This window comes from Apaloderma vittatum, unplaced genomic scaffold, assembly GCF_000703405.1.
Source record: "Apaloderma vittatum isolate BGI_N311 unplaced genomic scaffold, ASM70340v1 scaffold20603, whole genome shotgun sequence".
NCBI lineage: Eukaryota > Metazoa > Chordata > Aves > Trogoniformes > Trogonidae > Apaloderma > Apaloderma vittatum.
In genome coordinates, this window is record NW_009710091.1 from 20,831 (window position 1) to 43,288 (window position 22,458).

The 22,458-nt window shown below is 38.0% G+C and overlaps 1 protein-coding gene across 1 annotated transcript in view; it reads right to left on the reverse strand.

The window, feature by feature from the left end:
* The window catches only part of PIBF1 (progesterone immunomodulatory binding factor 1), a 29,349-nt gene extending 7,974 nt beyond the window's left edge, over positions 1 to 21,375 (reverse strand). The window contains exons 1-5 of the mRNA XM_009867190.1: positions 21,124 to 21,375; positions 20,190 to 20,290; positions 18,123 to 18,321; positions 11,317 to 11,436; positions 1,297 to 1,430 (exon numbers count right to left, since the gene is read on the reverse strand). Of these exons, the coding sequence (XP_009865492.1) occupies positions 1,297 to 1,430; positions 11,317 to 11,436; positions 18,123 to 18,321; positions 20,190 to 20,290; positions 21,124 to 21,375 (806 nt within the window). The remainder of the gene's footprint in view (positions 1 to 1,296; positions 1,431 to 11,316; positions 11,437 to 18,122; positions 18,322 to 20,189; positions 20,291 to 21,123) is intronic.
* Between the last annotated feature and the right edge of the window lie 1,083 nt (positions 21,376 to 22,458).

Below are 22,458 nucleotides of genomic sequence, written 5' to 3' on the forward strand. Positions count from 1 at the left end.
ATTAAGCATAGCATAGCTTTAAAACTGAGATAACTTGTAGTACACCAGAAGTGGAAGCTTTGACATAGCATTTTTAAAGGCAGAAACAAGCCTGGAAGTGATTAACTCCTGCCATGCTTCCAAATATCCTCATGCAGTCATATTAACAGTGCTCACCCCTCCCCTTCATCTGGGCCTACTCAGATGAATACAACTTAGTCTCTCAAATGCAGTTTTGGCACGTTCATTCACGCCTTTTTCAACTCGAGACTATTTTAAACGTACCCCACTAAACACTGGGGCCATTCACTGGAATGTTATTACAATCCTCTTATTAAGATGCAGTTGCACATGGGAAGCAAACCATAACATCAATCCATCCTATTTGCAACAAGCTTCCAGGTAGATTCCAAGGTTGTTTTAGTACATATAGCTCTGACCAGTTACCCGAAAGACAGACCCTCCTTCAAACGACTTAGTGGCAAAGTCATTTGTGTCAGTAACCGTGCCTGAGTTCATTCAGTATGAAGACTAAGGAGCTGACAGGGTGTTTTCTATTCACAATCCTCATTTTTTAATCCATTCCCCAACAAATGTGTCAAAGGCTGGATTTCCTGTACTTGCAAACACACTGAAAAAGGTATTTGAGAGCAAGACTGTGAAGTATATGTCTATGAGTGTATTAATAAGTCCATTTTCATTATTTTGCAATTGTTGTTTACAAGTTTGGCATTCAAAGCATAGGCTGGATATGTAAAATCTGCTATAAGTGTAAAATCTGTATTTTAAAAACAGAGACACTAGAATTTCCCACAGTGAAACCAATGCACCACGGTAATCACAAGAATCTCTGACAAAGAGTTCCCAAAACAGCCCTTTCAAACTTACAGTTAGGAGGATATCTTAAGTTGTAAATACTAACTCCCAAGGTCCTAGCCTCTTAATCCACTGTGTAGGCACCACACAGTAGAGCACAGGGCCTTTTGCCCGATCACTGCTTTTAAACTAGAAAAAAGAGTCCTTGTCCTAAGGTGCTTGGGATTAACAGATCCCACTTCTTCAGTTACAATGAGACTGGTAGGCTCTTCTGAAAACAGAGAAAATGACTAAATATAAACTTTTTTGTTTATCAGATTTCAAAATGTTGTTCATTTCAAAACTGCAATGTACTATAGGACATAACTGAACCATTACTGAAGTGAGGAGAAATATCTGTAGTGTGCAAAAACCAAAAATCAACTGAAAAACTCTAGTCAATGAAGGTTAAAATTTAACATTTATATGTTAGTAGAAAACTTGAATTAGAGAGATACCTACCATTTCACTTTATCATAGTTCTCTTGTCTGTAATTACCTCGCTGGATCATCTGCCTGGTATCAGCCAGTTCCAGTGTTAAACGCTGGCATCTAACCTCAAGCTCTGACCGATTCCTCCTCTCATCTTCATAGCTCTAGAAGGTAAGACATTTTCAAATGATCACAGTCCACTGATATTTACTTAAAAGCAATCACCAGCTAGGTTTTGTGAAGACCTCTTACGGATATTCAAGCGAGAATATTTCCATTTGTCTCAGTATTTAGAAACCTTGCACACATCACAAAGTAACCAGCTACACTCATACTCAACTTATTTTTATCTTATTTGAAATAGTTGATTAACATACCTATTGTAACTTCATGAAGTTCAATAAGGACAAGTGTAGAGTCCTGCATCTGGGGAAGAATAACACCAGGCACCAGGACAGATTAGAGGACGTCCTGCTGGAAAGCAGCCCCGTGGAGAAAGACCTTGGGGTCTTAGTGGACAGCAAGTTGCCATGGGACAGCAACGTGCCCTTGTGGCCAAGAGGGCCAATGGGATCCTGGGGTGCATTAAGAAAAGTGTGTCCAGCAGGTCTAGGGAGGTTCTCCTCCCCCTCTACTCTGCCCTGCTGAGACTACACCTGGAGTACTTTGTCCAGTTTTGGGCTCCCCAATTCAAGAGGGACAGGGACCTACTGGAGAGAGTCCAACGGAGAGCTACGAGGATGATGAAGGGACTTGAACATCTCTCCTGTGAAGAGAGACTGAGAGAACTGGAGCTGTTTAGTCCTGAAAGGAGAAGGCTGAGAGGGGATCTTATTAATGTATAGAAATATCTGAGGAGTGGAGGTCAAGAGGAAGGTGCCAGTCTCTTCACAGGGGTGCCCAGTAATAGGACAAGGAATAATGGGTGTAAGCTAGAACATAGCAAGTTCCACCTCAACATGAGGAGAAATTTCTTTACTGTGAGGGTGATGGAGTCTCCTTCTCTATAGATTTTCAAAACCCACCTGGATGTGTTCCTGTGTGGCTGCCCTATGGGATCCTGCTCTGGCAGGGGGGTTGGACTAGATGATCTCTGGAGGACCCTTCCAACCCCTGACACGCTATGATTCTTTCTAACGCATCTGGCCATTAGCACAACCTCAAAGACTAGTAATGCTCATATAGATGGTCAGTGGTCTACAAATCTATAACAGGAACACATTAGTCACATCCCTTTTACAACATTTTCAAACTGGTTTCCTTGTGAAGATACTTGCTAGTCCATTTGAAACAGGAATGGCCATTCAGAATGTTTGGCAACTTCTGTCATTACATAAAAAAATTCAGCCAGTTACTCCCAAATTGTAACTTCTGTTTGCTGAAGCATATCATCCAAAGCTTTGGTGGAGGAAGTTTAAAAAAAAAAAAAAGAAAGAAAAAAAAAAGGGGTGCTTCTTTAATGGTCCATGAGTACTAATTTCCATTTTTTCCTTCTTTCTCCTCCTCATATAATTTGAGGGACTACTACAGGAACTAGAAAAAAGGTGACCAAAGCAAGCGAACACACAGATAGCATTTGTCTTTTAAAACACTGGTTATTCCTTTTGAAGATAAACAAATTTCCTAACCATCCTCATCCTTCCCACCCATCATGGGAACAGCAGACTTTTGTACCCTAATCTCCAACCTAGACTTCATTTCTCAGATTTTCTGATAAGTAGGTATTTAATTTCACAAATTTACCTTACTTACTTGACCTAAATTTTGTACTACTTACTAATTTCTTCACAAAAACAACAACAAAATAATGCTTACCCACCTGTGCTATGAAAAACTGATGTATGGCAAAAATAGTAACTCCATCTGGTTACACTGAATGGACATGACAATATTATTCACTGAAGGTGAACACATAACTAAATGAAAGCCTTAAGATGTGATTACTGAACTATTTACCCACTGCACGTTAAATTTATTTTGCAGTGATGAGCATTGTAGGAGCACATAATTTTTCAAAATAAACTAAAAGCCATGCTTTATACAGTTATAAGAGAAGACAGTAATTGTGTCTATCTCATTTCTAATAGACAATAGAAGTTTAGGACAACAGCACATAAGAGTGGATGATTCCTAAATACAGCTTCCTAGGAGGAAGGAACACAAAGATACTGCTTTAGGATAGAGACGGAAAGACACAGACAACACTGATGAAATTCACAGGCATCATAAAGTGAAAAACTGACAGAATCCCTTCTTGAAAAAGCACACCTAAATATTTTAAGATGCTACAGAAAAGCTCCCTGAACTACTAAACATACTGTAACTATTCTGTTGATAAATAAGTAATTTTTGGTTTATATTTCACAAATTAGTAAATTTCACTGTCATTAAAATCACATTAGATCACAATCACAAAACCACAATACTGAGAAAGTTTGCATGAGGATTTTGGATGGTATATCATTAAGAACATATACTCTAAAGACACAATTGTTATTCATCCTAACATACTGGTATATATGGCTTATTTTTATGTTTACTCCAACTAATGGATATACATTAAGCAAATGAGCACTTTCTTTTTAAACCAGTTAAAATGCCACCATTTATAAAGATGGCACCACCACAACAGTAAAGCCTCTGACAGATGTTTCTAAAGGTGTTGCCTATAAGTTAGCTAGAGTTTCAAATACGTAACACACAGGTGCAAGTATCCTGTTATACAGTGCAAACATGACTCATCTTGCAATAGGAAATGGTGGTAAGAGCACCTCACTTTTAAGTGCAAATTGCAAGATTAAGTTTGGATACAATTCCTCTGTGACTATTCTGTGCCATTCTGCTGCTAATACCATGCTGGAATGTATACGCCCTTCACAGAGTGGGCTATTGAAGTTCCTACAGGGTTACACATTCAGTAGCTAGAAGACAACTCCCAATAGTATAAAATTAAATTGGTTAACCTCTGGACAAATTTGTCATTAACAGCTCTAAAGCACTAAATAACAGAGCAGTTAAATATCTACCAAATTAGTTCTTTTCTAATACCTGAGACCTAAAGTAGTTTTTGAGTGTTATTTAACAAATTGGTTTTTAATGTCATGCAACAATATGGTAAAACTCCAGGGAAAGGGAGGGAAGTTAAATTCTACTTCTAAAATTGATACTAAGACATACCTACAGCATCAAACTGTTAAACAGGTAATTAAAGGGGTTTGCTTTGTTTTGGAAATATTTACTACAATTCTGAAAGAAATACTAATCCTACTGCATATGTCATTTTTTCAGCTACGGAATCTTTTAGGTGCCAAAGTTGTACCTTAATCAAAGGAAGAAATGTGACAAGTCAAGCTAATAAATGGTCTACAGGCTGACACACAACCCCCCCCATATGGTACGCATATCTCCAGATGAGCCTCTTAACTTAGCAATATATCTTTATAGCAATACATCTTTAAAGACACACAATCAAGCTGCCTGTGCTTAGGAAGAATAAGCCTTGCTTTTGCATGGGATGAAGTTAATTTAGTTTACAACAATGTCTGCATGCCCTGAGTTGATTTTAAGATCTCTGCAATGGAACAGCTTTATCTTTCAATTTATCTTTAAGAGATAGCTTGGAAGTCTCGATGAACAGCTTTGTCCTGTTGAAGCAAAAACGGGGCTTTTAAAAGGATCAAGATACAGAGCACTTTCAAGGACATGACTGAAGTCCTAGAAGTAACACCAAAAAATAAAAATAAAGTAAGCCCACAAACCTTAAAAACATTGAAGGACAAACAATACCTCATACAAAACGTGACTGCGATGATCCTGCCAACAAATCACACGTGGCTTTTCCTCAGCTTCTTACTAATTTTGCTACTGCAGAGAGTAGCAACTCAGACAGATGAGGTGGTTAAAAAAACAATTCCATCCTGTGCAAACGGGTAGGCAAACATTGCCTAAAGGAATTCTTAACAGAGCCGTCCAAGAGACCCAGTATTAACCAGTACAGGTGGTTTCTACAGAGCATGTGAAGCAGTCCCTACCAAGAACTTTAGTTTAGTTTACAAACACTGTCAACAGATGTATATTTCAAACAAAAAGATTCTGAACCTCCCTGATCTGCACCACTTAAAACCCAAACTGGTAGAGAAACTAAAGATCTAATGACAGACCTTAGTTTATGACATTAAGCTTCACTCGTTTTGGACTGGATGATCTCTAGAGGTCCCTTCCAACTCTGACGATTCCGTGTGATTCTGTAATCCTCCACCTGGAACTAACAGCAGCTTACAGCAGTCACCAAAATGAACACCTATCTAAATTTCAATTACAAAAACCAGGCAACATGCTTTTTAAACAAAGCTGGTGTCACATAATACGTACTAGGAATTAGGTGATCTTTCAAAAAGCCTTTGTGGATAAGGAGATAACCAAGAGAAATGCGAGGAAAAGATTAAACCACCCAATCAAGCAGAAGTAGCATGACTTCTTTACACTGCCTACAGATAAGCCTGTGGAAAGAAGTGATCTTGCTTTTGAAAAGCTTATAAATACGAACTTCATCTCTGAAGGATGAATTATACAAGCCAGCACTTTCAGTTCATACTCTAAGGTACCTGAAGGCCTTAGGCAAATGCAAAGCTACTATAATGTTGCAATGTGAAAACCAATTCCTTCAAGTTATTTGGAAGTAGTGCTGCTACTTAGTAAAGACGATGTTTTCCTTCAATCTCTTTACATAGCGTACATTCAAAAATTACTGGTCAATACATTATTCATTTGAATACAACTGCCCAAATGTCAGGAAGAAGTTATACATAACTGTAAGACACCTCTTCTGGTATGTTGATATCAAGTTGTTAGTCTGCCAAGGACTGCAGATAAGGCACTATCTGCCACTAAAAGTTGTAAACAAAAACGCTGAGCTACTTCCAAAACAGGGACGCTCTGTAGGAAAGGTAAGAAAGAAAAGCTTTGGCATAAGCATCTCTATTGCAAAAGAAAGTGGGGTGAATAAAAGGCTCTGTCTTCTCTGGATCTAAGCTGACTAGAATCTTCAGTGAAATACTCTCTCATGAAAAGGATCCTTGAGATCATTGTATTAGAGATTAGAATTAAGTCATTTGGTACTTCTGAACAACTAGCAGTCTGTATGAGCCACAGCTATACCTCAAAAGAGGTAGAAAGACATTGGATAGCAAAGGAAACTTTCACAAATACCTAAGTTTTATTGAGTCTTGGAAATGTTAAACTGCTGTCCCAAGCTAATAGTTATTGGTAGAACATTTTTCTTTGCAGTTTTTTCCAGAACAAGATAAATGTTAACAGTAACAAAGGGAAGAAGGGTCCATCTCACCTAAGTGTGAGGCCTCATCTGTCTTTTTTAGAGACATAAAGACCAAGTAAACATAGCACTGCTAAGCAGAATTGATGTCAGGGGTCTGGGAAAGGGTTCTAGAGTAGGGTCTTTAATCATAGACTTGAAAACTTCAGAAGAAATAGTAGGGAATGCAGTTCTTCTGGAGTAGCAGCAGCAGCCTCAATTTTACAACATTCAGATACTTCTAGTGCCAACAGATCCTTGGAGTGCAACAGCTTAGTTCATTCTCTGACAACTATAGAAACGTTTTTCCTCCAGCTGGGAAACATTATCGCAGAGAAAATTGTTAGGTATGTATAGCAAAACCTGACAGCTACTAATCCTGATTCAGAGATGAGGTCTTAGAAGAGATCTTTGTCCTATACACATCCAGCGTTGTCTTTAGACTAACCACAGTTTTTAGATAACTGTCATACTATAAATTTGATTGCAAGTCCTCAAGGCAACTTTACAGAAAATATAACTAACGAAAGGAAGTCCTGATAAAACCGTATCAAGACTGAATTCCAGGAAAATACTCACTGCCAAGAAGAAGCCAGAAGAAGAAAGCAATACCTAATCTTCTAGAGCTACAAAAAAAAGCAGAATTTCCTTCTCAGACTCTCCCTCAGCCCTGAGAGAAACATGCAAGTAGTAAATTACATCTGTTTGAGGGAAGGTTCTAACCACTTTGGAAGAAAACAACTCTGAAAATAGTACACAGGAACACACACATCAAAGCTGGTTTTGTTTCTGGAAAGCTCCTGGTAGTACAACACTTATAGCTGAACTTCCTTCTCTATTTGAACCTGGTGGTGGTGCCAACATTATCTGTACTTGAAGTAGTGAGCACTGTAAAAGGAGGACTGAAACGAGTCTGTACTATACATTCGGCAGCAGATCGGGCAGCTCTACAAGAGCATCGCTTTCACAAGTTCCGCTGTCTCCCCCCAGCCTGGTGCTGCTGCAACTAGAATTGGAGGAACCACACTGGTGTAAATCACAAATGGAACAATTGTGTACAGAGAGCCATTATTTTAGTGGTAGCACTGCAAACCCACTTACATTGACCACTTTTAAATCAGAAACCAGTGACAAAGATCTTTTGACATGAGCTGTGTTCAGCAGATTATGTTCCAGTGCTAGAAATCAGTCTTCACACGCTGCTCTCTGCTACCAGTTGTCAGAAACCAGCTTCCCACCCTACTGGGTCTGTGCTACAGATCCAGCAGGCTTTGATTAAGTGCTAACTCAGAGCAGCAAGAAACACTCAACAAGAGAACTTTGTTACAAAGTTGTAGAGTTTTAGGGTCTTACTCCTCAGCATAACAAGAATTAAAACAAGTGCTAACAGAGGCTGACACACACTTAGGACCTTCTGCCCCTTCTGAACAACCAAAATACAGTTTCTATACCGAGAGTGAAAATATAGGTGACATGCCCTCAAGTCAGAAACAAGAGTTTTCCAAATTCAAATTAATTAATGAACTGCCTAGACATAAAGAACATGTGGATTTGTCAAGTCTTACAAAGTTAGTTCCTACAAAGTTACAATGATGATTCAGTTTTTGCAGAACTAAGCTTCCTAGCTAGTGCAGCTAGATGCTTATAAACTCAGTCGGCTGAGAAGCTGCAATAGCATGCTGGGTTCACTTTTGTGCAAGCCTAGGTCCAATGTGACGACGACTTCTGTTCAGGTTTTTGTTTGGTGGGGTTTCACCCCCACCTCCCCAAAAAATAAAAAGGTTTAGTGCGTTTGAAGACCTGATACTCAGTCATATTGGCTCACTGTAACAGTATTCAGAGAACAGAACCGTGCTGCTTTGCTTTCTCACAAAACAGTATATAAAGCCTCATCAGCAGAGAGCGAACAAAATAAACTACATGTCTTACATTCACACTCCAAAACAAAACCAGTAAAATTAAAGCTCATTTCCTTTGACCAAATTAAAGGACTACAGCCATCCTGACACAAAATAATATAGCTGATGTTAAGCAATGGTTGTCTTATAATTCATTTCACATTTAAATTTTCCTAGAGTTGGCTTAACATATTAGAGAAGTTTGAATTTTGAATTCTTTGTTGGCCAGACAGACTTTCCTATGAGTCTGTATCTAATTCTCTCATATTTCTCATTACTTTATTTCTGGGTGAACATCTACACGTACAAAACTTACTCAAACCTAATGTGTCAGCCACAAACAACCAGTAAAGCCAGCAAAATCCTCCTCTCCCAAATCATTAGTAGTTAACAGAAAGATTTGGGCTAATCATATATTTTAGTTCTTTTCCGTGTTCCACACAGAGGAAAAAGACACATTGAAAGTCCTTAGGAAGAGCCTTAATTATCTGCAATAGTAGAAAAAAGGAATGCTTATTGTAGGAAATGGCTTGTTATCACAGAGAATAATTAAAAAAAAAGATTGCCTTAACTTCACTGATGACTATTTCACATGTCTGTATTAGTAGTTTCCTAAAAAGAGTTTTAAACCCAGAACCGAGCCTTTGTTGACAGACTACATAGAAAATAGAAATATTGCAACTGTTGGAGAAAACGTAAAAATTAAGGTATACTGGCTGGGAAACTAGAGGATGCATTTGAGAATGTAACAGGCAAGACACTTCAGCAAGTATGGAAATAAAGAATGATTGGAATACAACAAAAAACAGTAAAAGAAGAATATAAGAGCTTAAGTAAGACTCTGAATGAAACCGTACTTTATTTCCTGTTGATAAATTCTCTTGCAACATAGCTTGACATTATCAAATGAGCTCAAAGAAATGAGTTACCCCAACAGTACACCTTGCAAGCACTTCTTCATAAACTGTAAGAGGTGCACAGGTATGTTAGCTTTAGTGTACTGAGGACAAGTGAGATTCTAAAGTACCCTCACGTATTGACGATGCTCCTCTTAATTAACCATCTCAAGCAGCCCGAGGTACCCTGTCACAGTGACACTCATCAAGTCACTAGAGGTCTGATCTGAGCTTGCCAGAAGCAAAATACAGAGACTCTTCAGTCTCTCCATACATAAAATAACTCCTATCAGGTCACATTTCATTAAATATCCAAAACACACCATCTCTATGCATAACAGATACGGTGAAGACATGGGTTTGATTTTTTTTTTTTTGTACATATGGAAGTACTGTATTAAGTGATCTTATCTGAAATCTGAGAATCCTACGTAATAATTTTTAATTACAACTGTAAGCCTTTTTTTCTTATGATATTTCAACATCTGGATCTCTTCCCTAATTATTTTTTAAACCAGGTATTAATCCTCACTAATTGTCTCCCATTTTAAGCATGATTATGCAAACAGGGTACAAGCATTCAAAGAACCACCTCACTGTAACACACGCAACTTTCCAGTGCTTTCAACATCAAAAGAAAAGCGTAACAAATGTCAAACTTTGAAAAATATATCAGTGGGAAAGGTGGATACTGCCACCATGTGGTATAAAAAGAACAATATTAGACAGTTTTATATCAAAGGTCAATATACCAAAAACAAACCTTTCTAGTAAAACTTTAATTATTGTTATCTACTATTCCACTAAATTGCTGCACCAAAAATTACGTCAGTCAAATCTCAGAAGACTCAAATCCTCCTATAGAATTTTACTAAATCAGAGTACTTTAAATGTACAATGAAGAAAAACGCTCACATAAATCAAAGTTAACAGGATTAATTTAATCTTAATTATGACCAAAGATGATGACACAAAATACTGCTGAAACATATAAATGCATAAATTGTATTGATCACCTTTTCTAATTCAATTAAAAAGAGAAATGAAAATCTGAATTTCACAAAATAATTCTGTGTAATTAATATCCCTTTATACCTGATTACTCAGTAAGTAAATTTTGAGGGAAAAAAAAAGGTGGTAACTAAAGAATAATTTTAAATGTAGTAAAATGAAAGTGGCACTTAAGTCCCCACTAGCCACAACTTGGATAAATACTATAAACACCTGAAACTGACTTATCACAACCCCTGATTTATACAGAACTAAAATAAAAATCTTCCTAACTGCATACATAAGAATACTGTAAATGTCCATGAATATCTTAAAAACAATATTCACCTTATACTGCTTTACTCTTTGAAAATAAAAATTAAATATTTAGATAACTCGTTCCTCTACTTCATCTTTATACCTTACCTGAAATCAAATTATCTTGTTCTTTAGTATAGCAAAAAATAGGAAAAATCAAAATACAAGAAATTGAAAAGCATTAACAGAGGATTCAACTCCAAAGAATTCTTAAAAAATACATTTTTACACCATCAAAACAAAAGGTGAAGCAAAATTACTACCAAGACATAACCGTCTCAAAAACTATTACACTGAACCATTTACCGTGTCTTCAGCTACAACTGGACAGATCTCCTGCCTCAGCTTCCCCATCTTGAACCTTGCCCTCAAAGCACAACACAGCTGGTAAGATTCTAACCTGAACAGTCGCATGAGCAAATCTTGCAGGGTAGCCATAATGCACAATTAGTTGTTATGCAAGGACATATTCTGCATGTTTCCTCTTCCCCTCCCTCCCTGCCCTCTCCTTCTCCTAGTACACTGCAAAAAAAAGCTTTTACATCTTACATATAAATAATTATTTACAGAATGAGCTTTTCATTATATTTTTATATAGAGAGAGACACAGTTTCCTAATTAATTAAGGTGCACACACCTCTGTCAGACACTTCAGCTGGGATTTATACCCACTTAGTTCCTCTGTTAGGCTCTCCTTTTTCATCTGTAGATCACTTAGCTCTCTTCTTAAGGAACGGACTACTTCATAGAATCGGACCTAAAAGAATAAGATACACATTCAAATTCGAGACTAGCAAAACTGCAATCACAAAACCACAGTCTCAGATAGAAATCCACTCAACATTTTATGCCTATAATTCACCAGATGATTTCTAGTGCATACCAGGAATCTGGTTGGGGCTGTGGAGAGTAAATGTCAAAGCAAAGACAGCGCATTTCTTCAGGCTTTGACAGCAGTAGCTAAGAAATAATCAGTTTGTGTTTGGTCCTGAACAAAAAAGAGGAATAAAGGTAAAGATACACATTTCTGTTCAACTCAGGCAGCTGCTAGTCAGTCTGCTCAGTTAAAAAATACAGCTGTTAATGCACCACTTGTTCGCCCTTCTTGTGCCAACTCTAAGGCCTCCATGATCAACAGTGTAAAAAGACCAAAAAAAAAAAAAAATCTATTTAGCAATAAACTCACTTAACTTCCTAGCTTCCCACAAGCCAATATAACTTTTTATGGGGTGTGTAGAAACAGAGAGGGATTAGTTTTGTTTTCTGCCAGTTCAGCACGCTGAATCTGGACTAAGAAAAATGCAAGAGCAAGCTCAGGAAGCAGGAACACTGCACACAACCAGGAAAGAACTGTGACACCCCCCCACACACACACTTTCAGCAGTGACACTGCTGTATGTGTTCACCTGCATGATGCAAGTAAGACTCTGAAAGACTCGACTCTGCTAAATGAATGCCAAAAAAAGTCTTGTAAAAGGATTTAAAGAAAGAAAGAAAGAAAATATGTAACACATACTCCTCTCTTCACTCACTCAAGTAATAAGGCATAGTCTCAGACAAGTAATTCTCAGATCCATAAAGCTTTTCCAGGACATTTCTACTGGACAAGAAAAAATACTAGAAAACACAGTTGTAAAACTACAAAGTCAGTAGTAAAACAACCAAAAAAAAAAGAGATAAAACAAAGAAGAAAGAGCTTTTTTGATATACACCCACGCACACGTACACAGCGGTTATTACTCCCAGATTAACTTCATACCTTCAAATGTTTGTTTTGGGGGATGAAAAGAAAAGAATAGATAATTAAGCACTTTTTTCATGCAAAAGCTACTCCATAAGCCGTATCATTAACACTTTGTTTGATACATGATTAAAGAAGAAATACAAGCAAGAAAGCACAGATAAAGTAAGCATTTAAGAGCGAGCTTCGCTACACTTGATGCACAAGGAAGACAGGTCTCTCTTCTGCTACCTGTAAATAGCAGAAGACGCAGAAAAGTTCCAGGTATTTTCCGTATAACTGACAGCACACAGCTCTAAAATCACAGAAGCCATGGAAATCTGCCATATAAACACAGATGTAGCTCACTTTATACAATAAAGCAAGTGTGCAGCACAACTGGAAAATTAGTAGTAAGGCAAAAAAGTGAAGTTTTCTAAGAAGTGCTGGGGTTTTTAGGTTTTTAAGTTTTTCCAAATGCTGGGCTTGTTTAAAGTTGCAGTTGTTGAATTTGTTGTGCTCAACAAGAAAACTCCACTCTTCATCCTTACCTTTAGATGTAAAACAAACATAAGTTAAAATAGGAATTACGCTGTAAATTCAAAGTTACTTTTCACTGAGAAAAACGCAAGATTTCCCGAAATATAGTTGCTATTCAATTTTTTTTAAAGATGGTAACACGTGATTCTCAATCTGTTATGCCTAAGTTTACACATAAATTTTACAAAACTAAGGATGCTTTTTTAAACTACAATTCAATTAAACCTAAAATAGGTGTAGTAATTCTTTTGTTCATGTTCTGGAAATTCCAGATGACAAATTGAACCATCAGATGCTACAGTTAAACCATGAACTGTCTTTCTATCCTGAGAAGTGAACTAACTGCATATTATTACCTTATATTACTGCTTGATTACTATTTTTTCTCCTGCCATATTCTATTCTGTCAATATTTAAGGATTTTTTTTCAAGTCCATTTGTGAAATCCCACTGTTCCTAACAGGTTTGCATGAAATCAAACAGTGAAGTTAGATCTGTGGGTTCTTCCTAACTTCAGAACTACAACAGGCTTCAACTACTTCCTTTGGCAGAAATGAAATTAAATTTAGAAATGTGCAAGCAAAGCACTAAGTACAATTTTAGCCCTTAACTGCAGGTTCCACTGGCTACAGTTTTCGTCTATCTGGATTCTTTAAGAACTTGTCTGATTACACCTGAGACTGAGCAACTGAGTTTTCATCAAATCCTCTTTTTTCCAAAAAAAGTTATTACCATTTTTATTTTTTAAAATTAAAAAATAACCTTGATTGTCCCTAACTAGTGGGTTTTTTCAAAACGTACCCTAGCTTTTTCCTTTAGTTCTCGCTTGTTTATTGCCATTTCCCTATGAAACATAAGCTATGCCACATTGCCACATTAAATTCCCAGTCGACAACAACCTTAAAACAGATTACCACATTATCAAACCAAAATGACACGGGATACAGGTAGCAAAGATAAATATATCTGCACAGCCTCTTCAAGGAAAAAAAAAAATAATAAAAACCAATCTATGCTAATAAGAGTGATAATAAATGCAGCAGATAAGGGGAAGGTTGTAGCAAAAGTTCAGCTGTTACTTAGCCTGCTTGACAGTCAATGAACACTAATGTAACTCAGCAGTCAGAAACAAAAATTACTGTAATGGGATTTCAGAAAGAACTGCATGTCTTAAAAATTACAAATGTGCTGTAAGGAAAATGTTACCATTTTCTAGGCAATTTTAGAAAAAACCCTCAGCATGAGGCCACTGCTTTTTATGGAAAGCCAGAGTTAAGGTAAACCTGAGTGGGTGCAGAGGATGAGAAAGTCGGCTTCTGTTAAATGAAGTTATGTGAAAGTAGTGGCATTAGTCATCTGCTTTCTTCAACAAAGAACAACTGAGGTGTAGTTAGCAAAATGAGGCAACTTAAGTAGGTAGTAGTTAAAAACCAGATCACAGATGCCATTTTTAAACAACCTTGTGAAAATTTTTTACAGGAGAGTACACAAGAAGCTCACTTTACCAAACAAATGGATTCAGCTGTCAACTACCTGTAGCGTTTAAAAGTTTTGTACAGACTGTTTCTAAAAACCAATTCTTATAAACTATTGTTAAAAAAAAATCTAAATTTTTACATTTAAGTTCAAAACAAAAAAATGTGATTTTAAGAGAAATGCTTAAAATCTAAGTTTTCATTTGCCATCATCATTAATTTTGCTTAGTCTTTGCTCTAACATGTCACTATTGCACCCCTTTGTGGAAGCACAGTGAAACACATCTCACATTTGTTTTGATACTTAAATTTGCAATACTTTGATACTTAAAAATGCAGTATCTCTCTATATAAAATCTGTATTTAAGCACTTCTTGTCATTTGTCCAGAACACCAGATTTCAAATAAAGCTTAAGCATTACATATACAGTTACTTCATTCCTTTAGAATTTTAAAGGCAATATTTTATAATTGATAAATATTAAAAAAAAAAGTCTGGAAATTTCTTGCTCAAGCTTTTTCTAATCAAGAAGAATCACACCTTAATATCAGTAGATTATACTATTAGTCTGCACATGGGTCTGGAGCCAGAGATTTTATCTGCCTGCGAAAGGCACAATTCCTCTGTAGGTAAGTAAAGCACCCGAAAAATTACTTTTTCCTTTCAACATCCTTTTCCTAGCATTCAGAAGCAAAATGGGTGCATAGGCAGGGTATGAAGAACAGTTCTGTAGCATCCCAGCATTGGTATCAGCTGAATAACTCATAGTAACAATAAACAATCACTGAGCTTAACTGATGCTCTCAGGTTTGCACTGATCCTGTTGCCCAAAGAAGTTGAGAGAAGCAGCAGAAAATACCATGTTACTACAGTTTACCTTCAGAATGTCCTCTCATGAAAAAAAATAAGTATTAATTTGGCCAAAAAAAGGACTACTTCAAAAGAAAAAAACTGACCTAGGCGTAAAGAGAAAAGAGGCTTCACTGTACACAAAAGTAGTGGAGTTTGAGTTACAGCATTTAGAGATTGAACACAAGAAAAGAAAAGGCAGATTCTGGGTACAAGCTGGCGGTTACTTCTCCCTCTTCACACCTTTTTTAAAGTCCCTTTCCACTCACAAATACAAACTAAGCACTATAGTTGTGTTCTGACAGCTTCACTTAAAGCAGCTGTCAAGGTTATGAACTCCTGGTATCTGTCCTGCCCCACTACAGTCTTTGTACTGACTCCCAACAGGTCCATGTCCTTCTTGTGTTGAGGGCTCCACAGCTGGATGCAGTACTCCTGCTGAGGTCTCACCAGGGCAGAGCAGAGGGGCAGAATCATCTCTCTTGATCTGCTGGCCACGCTTCTTTTAGTGCAGGCCCAGGATGCAACTGGCCTTCTGGGCTGCAAGCATGCATTGGTGGCTCACGGCCAGCTCAGTTTGCGTAAAAAAAAAAAAAAATCCAAAAAAAAAAAGTCTGCTTTTTCAACCATGATGGGGCAGGAATTGACAAAAAATCCCAAATCATAACATCATTAAGACCATCAAGTCGAACTGTCAAGCCAGTACTACCATGACCACTAAATCATGTCTTAAAGTTCCACATATGCACACTTTCTGAACACCTCCAGGGATGGTGACTCCACCACTTCCCTGGGAAGCCTGTGCCAATACCTCACCACTCTTTCAGTAAACAAATTTTCCAAATATCTAATCGAAGCCTCCCCTGGCACAACTTAAGCCCATTTCCTCTTGTCCTATCACTTGTTACTTGGGAGAAGAGGCCACCATCCACCTCACTACAACCCCCTTTCAGGTAGTTGTAGAAAGCAGTAAGGTGTCCCCTCCACTCCCTCTTCTCCAGGCTGAACAACCCCAGTTCCCTCAGCCCCTGCTCATAAGGCATGCTTTCTGGACCTCTAACCAGCTTTGTTGCCCTGAACCTGCTCCAGCACCTCAACATCTTTCTTATACTGCAGCACCTAAAACTGAATGCGGTACTCATGCTACAGCCTCACAGTGGGCACGATCACTTCCCTACTCCTGCTAGAAACACTATTTTTTATACAGGCCAGGATGCCGTTGGCCTTTTTGGCCACGTGGGCACACTGCTGGCTCATGTTCAGCACCCCCTATGTCCTTTTCTGCTGGCCAGCTTTCCAGCCACTAATACTTCTATAGAGGGCAGCAGGTACAGCAGACAGCTGAAGGGTAATAATAACCCAATGGGCTCCAAGCTGTGTTCTTGTTTATGACTCAGAACCTTAAGATTTTCTAGTACTTTCTAAAGTCCAAGTTTGGGAACTTTTGAAAATATTTTCTCAAGGATATCCTTTAGATAAAAGTAACATGTTTTACTTCTCTGTACTTATCTAGAGGATACCATGCCTTTCACCCAGCGAGAGACTCATTCATGCAGCCCTTATATCTCAACAAATGCACTAAGCTTTTAAACATATTATTTACAGCTTCCTTAATAACTAGCTCTATAGATAAGTATAATGGTAATACTTCGGTGAATTAAGGTTTACACATCAAAATCCTCATCATTCTCAGAAGTGACCCAAGATGTTGTGGATATGTCCCACAGTCCATGAAAGCACAGTCTTTTTATTGCAAGCAGAGTACCCCCCCACCCCTTCATCTGCCCATAAGCCATAATTAACAAACCTCTTAAATCAAAAAAACGAGTCTTAAAGTACACTTTAAGGTACACTATCTCCTGTGTTTAGCCAGATAGGAAAGGGACAGATGGAAAGCATGAGGGAAAGCAAGAGGTGTGTGCAAGAGCCATCTGAACTTGTGGGTAAGCCAACTTTCCAATTTCTGATGGATTTCTCACAATCAATGTGCCCACTATTTAGCTGCAACACCTCATCTGCTTAACCTTCTTAAAATACATCAGTTCTACTCTCTTTAAGACATCAGAGTCTGGGATTAATAGGTTCTCTGCTTTACAGGAAAACGGATTGATCCAGAAGCACATTTGCCTCTGAATGTCCTTCATTTCTAGTTGGAATAAGAATTCTGTAAGTAAGAATAAGAATTCTGTAAGTATAGATTGGCTTCTACTACAAGCACATCCCTTTAATTGTAAACAAAAGCAATTTACAGCTTGTGGTGGGTTGATCTTGGCCAGCAGTCAAGTACCCATATGGCTGCTCACTCACTGTCTCCAACGGAAATAGGACAGAGAAGAGAGTGGGAAGAGCAAATGTAAGAGAACTCAGGTGTCAAGTTTTCTCAAGAGTCTAATTAATGAAGGAAAGAGAGGTGAATATTAACCAAAAAAAAAAAAAAAAACCAAGCACCACGCAAAGACAATCACTCACCACCTCCCACAAGCAGACCAATGCCCAGCCAGTCCCTGAGCAATAACCACCTTGGAAGCCAACTCCCCACCTCCTCTTTCTTCCTCTATCTCCAATTTATATTGCTGGTATGGAATACTCTTTTTGGCCAATTCAAGTCAGCTGTTCAGCTGTGTCCCCTCGCTGAGCTTGCCAGGGACAGGGGGAGACAGAACGGAGAAAAGAGTAAGCCTCAACGCTGTGCAAGCGCTGTTCAGCAACAGCTGGAACACTGGTGCATTACCAACATTGTTCTCGCCACAAATCCAAAGCACAGCGAGATTCAGGCTGCTATGAAAAAAAGTTAACTCCACCCTGGCCAGATCCAGGATATGGCTACATTTTAAACCAGTATAGACCATAATACTCACAGAAACATATTCAGGGATAGAAAGCTGATCTTCAGGAATAGACTTCAGCTTCTCATAGCAATCATCTGTTAATTCCAAGTCTCGAAAACTATGACGGATATCTCCAGCCCTCTCCCTTAACTGATGATTCGTTTCCTCCAGTTGCTTCTGTCTCAGTAAAATAGTTTCCATTTCTTGTTTCATTAGAGCCTGTTTTTTTCTTCAAGATTGATTTGAAAACAGAAGACATTAAGTAGCAATTAACACAAGCGACAAACTCTCACAACACCCTGGCAAGGGAGTAAGTTACACTCATTTTGTAGAGGGAAAAATTTGCAGACAGGTGGATACCACCATGGTTACCATGGCTGGATGCGTTCCTGTGTCGCCTGCTCTAGGTGATCCTGCTTTGGCAGGAGGGCTTGGACTAGATGATCTTTTGAGGTCCCTTCCACCCCTGACATTCTGTGATTGTGTGATATCAGACACAGTATATATAAAACCCCAAGAATTGCCTAGCCATTGACATTACAAAGCTGAATCCAAGAAGTGACAATTAATCTCGACATATGCTGACTTGAATTTATAGATGAGTCTTAATTTACCAATTAAGAGGTTAAAAATGTGAAAAAGCAGAATATATTTCCACACAAAACCCACGGAACTAGTAAATTACCCAGTAAAGCAACAGTAACTTCAAATTACATCTCACCAAGTTTCAGCATATACATGCTTATGGCCTATTGCACACACAAAGATTCGTTTTCTATCCAGTGTAACACAGAAGGTTGGGGTCCACTTAAAAAAACCAAATACCACTACATTTAAACAAGCAGTCTAACTTCCAGCCTGTTAATATTAACATTAATATTTTCACCAGTAACAAGGCATTATACAGCAAGAGAAACTTATGCATCACTTAGAGATGTTTCAAAGCGTTGTATTTTATTTAAATCAAATGCGACTGACCTAGTTCTTCAGAAGTTTTAGCTGTAATTCTTGAAAACATATTCAATTTAAATCACTCTTCGAAATGCAATAATTCCCCTAAATTACTTAAAACAGTAATATCAAAAGTATTAGTTGGTATTACAAGGTGACATCTGCCCCATCAGTTTCAAAAGTCAGAAGGTCAGCAAAGCAGCCACACACAGGCATATTTCACACAAGAGTGAACAATTCTGTCAAATGGGGACACAAAGTGAGGTAAAAGACAGACAGGAAAACTAATGAAAATAAAGTAGTTAAACTTTTTATGCATATTGGCAACAATTTGCACACCCATACTTTTTTACACCTCAGATAACTGCAGCCAACATAAAAATATTCCACTCTGGTGGAATTAGCATACAGAATGACAGATATTTTTCCGACAGGCAGCTGCTCTTAGATGAAAGACTCTGCTATAACTAATCACATATCCCTAAATCTGCTGTAGGCTTGCGACAAAATATGGCTTGGAATTAGTCACATCCTGTAAGTTGGTGCATCTTCTTCTATAACATGAGACCATTAAGCAATGCTCTTCCTTCACAGGTGTTAAAATATTTAATTGACAAAGTAATTTGAATACACCTGCTAGCCAGGCTATTTTCAGCTATAGGTTAACTCAGAAAAGCAAGACGAAAACCAAGTTGCCACATCATCAACTGAAAGCATTTCTGACCAAAAACCAATCCTAACTGGAAGTGCTGAACATGAGCTCCTTAGCTTTTCCAAGCCATCCAGACTGAAAAGTTATTAAAAATTCAGTTTAAATTGATGGAAACTCTGCCTTCTCCTATACCTACTCCTCTTGCTCTTTACTAGTTTTAAGTACATTCTTACCCTAGTTCCTATTAAATTTTGAATCTGAGCAACAATAAAATGAAACCCACAAGCCTTCAGCCAGTGATAGCTGAATTCAATTTACTTATATGTAAATTAAACACATAAATTCTATTTTTAGAACGGAAATATTAATGTAATCTGCAAGAGAAATCCTATTCCTGCAATTCATAATCATTGGTTTCCATTAACCATCCATGAATTTGTATTCATGTTAATAAGCTATTAAAGATATAGTTCTTAGTTTTACTTCCATCATACCTAGCATCTTCTTGCTGTAATGCCAGCTGACTATCCAGTCGTAAAGACAACAGCTGCTTTTGATGGATTGCATCGTTAAGCTTCTCTTCTAGCTCTTCAGTCTAAATAGGAAGAATACAAAATCAAGAAAATTTGTTACTTTGGTACATTTAAAAAATGTATTTTACAAAAAACACAACTTGAAAGAAAAAAATGGAGAGATGAATGCCCTGGAAAGTACAATAGAGATTGTTAAATATGCTAAGACTTCATAAAACGTGATATGGATTTTGCTCTCATAATAAAAAATGCTTGGTTCTAAAACTGATCTTTTCTCAGCCAAATAGCTATGTGTTCAGCCAATTTCAAACTAGGTTTAAACTCAGAGCAGCAAGCCACTGAAAGCCACATTTACTATACAGTAGGTTGTAACCATGGGCTGTGCATGAACACAGCAAACCTTTGACATCTTTGTTTTGTGCATCTTAGTGGAAACTGCAGGCAAAGTCTCCTCCTGATATCATGTTAGTTGACATATTCTAGCCACATCTTCATTAACAGATCATTGAATAGTATTCAGATTACTTTTTCTGGTATTCCACAAGTTCAGCTTAAAAGTCCTATTAAGCTGCTTCCATCAGTGACAAACATATTCTTCATTTCTGAAAGAAAAAAAGTCTTTTTCCTTAGTTTGTAGAAAAGGAAAAATTTGATCCCACCTCATTTATTTCTAAGTATAACGACCTGGACAAGTCAGCTATGTTTTCCATATCTTTGTTCCTTCCTTTCCTCATTAAAATACCAAACAAAATCAACCAAACAGAAAATACTAAAAAAAATCCCTGCAAAATTAAATAGGCTTCCAGCATGCAAATCACAGAAATTCTTTTAAGAAGAGTTTCTACCATAGTCTAAGAGCACCAGAAACAATAAAACTGAAAGGAACACTTCCTACCTTGGTCAAATATTCTGCTTTCAAGTTGTCGATCATCAAGTTTTTCTGAGATAATTCTATTTTAAGCAGCTGAAGATTATGGAGCAACTCCTTCCGCTCAATCAGCTGCTTAGTGATTTTAACGGTACCTTCTCTCTCTTCAGAGGAAGAAACATCATCAGTTGGTATTGTGGTTTCCAAGCTAATATCTTCAGACTCCAAAGAGCTAGAAATGTTTACTTTCTTGATTTCCTTAGAGCTTTTATGTGACATTTTCTTTCACTACTTGCAACGCTTTTTTAACTTTACTTTGAGAAGAGTCACCCGAAGAATCGACTGCAAGAATCAAAACAGTTAAGTGAAAGGCATTAGGTCATTATGAAAAATTAACCAGTCAAACAAGACCACTATGCAGTACTTCTCAGTATTACAAGTATATATATTTTTGTCCGCTCACGAAAAACATTTTAAGAAGCTCTGATGAGGACGGTTGCCTCTCCTCGTAAACAATTATTAACAAGGGTTTTGAGTACAATGAGCTAAATACTAGTGTGAATCAAGCTCACCAGTAAGATGTTATAGCTAAATCAAGATATGCACCTGCCGTTCACACTGTCAGAAAAGCATGCACCAAAAACTCCCTGAGACCCATGAGGCATACAGCATCAGAGAACATCCAATAAGGGGCATAACAAGACTTGCTGGAGAAAAAGGCAAAGAAATACTTTGATAGCCAACTTTACCTCCTGTGAAGAAGTTCTTACTGTTCTTATTGTTCTTACCAGGTTACTTTACCTAAGTCACACATACTTTTACAGCCACTTGGAACGGATCTCCGTAACAGATCATAAAGTCGTTTTGGTTGGAAAAGACCTTTAAGATCATCAAGATCATTAACCTAACACTGCTGAGCCCACCGCTAATCCATACCCCCAAGCACCTCATCTACACATCTTTTAAATGTCTCCAGGGATGGTGACTTCCCTGGGCAGCCTGCTCCAGTGCTCAACGACAACCCTTTCAGCAAAGAAATTTTTCCTAATATCCAACCTAAACTCCCCTGGCACAACTTAAGCCCATTTCCTCTCATCCTATCACTCATTATTCGGGAAAGAAGACCAACGCCCACCTTGCTACCATCTCCTTTCAGGCAGCTGTACAGTGGTAAGGTCTGCCCTCAGCCTCCTCTTCTCCAGGCTCAACAACCCCCGTTCCCTCAGTCGCTCCTCTCAAGACTTGTTCTCCAGACTCCCTCACCAGCTTCGCCGCTCTTCTCCGGACACGCTCCAGCACCCAACACACGCCGTCCACAGCCTCGCAGACGGACAGGAGACGCAGGACGCGGCGCCCAGGCCA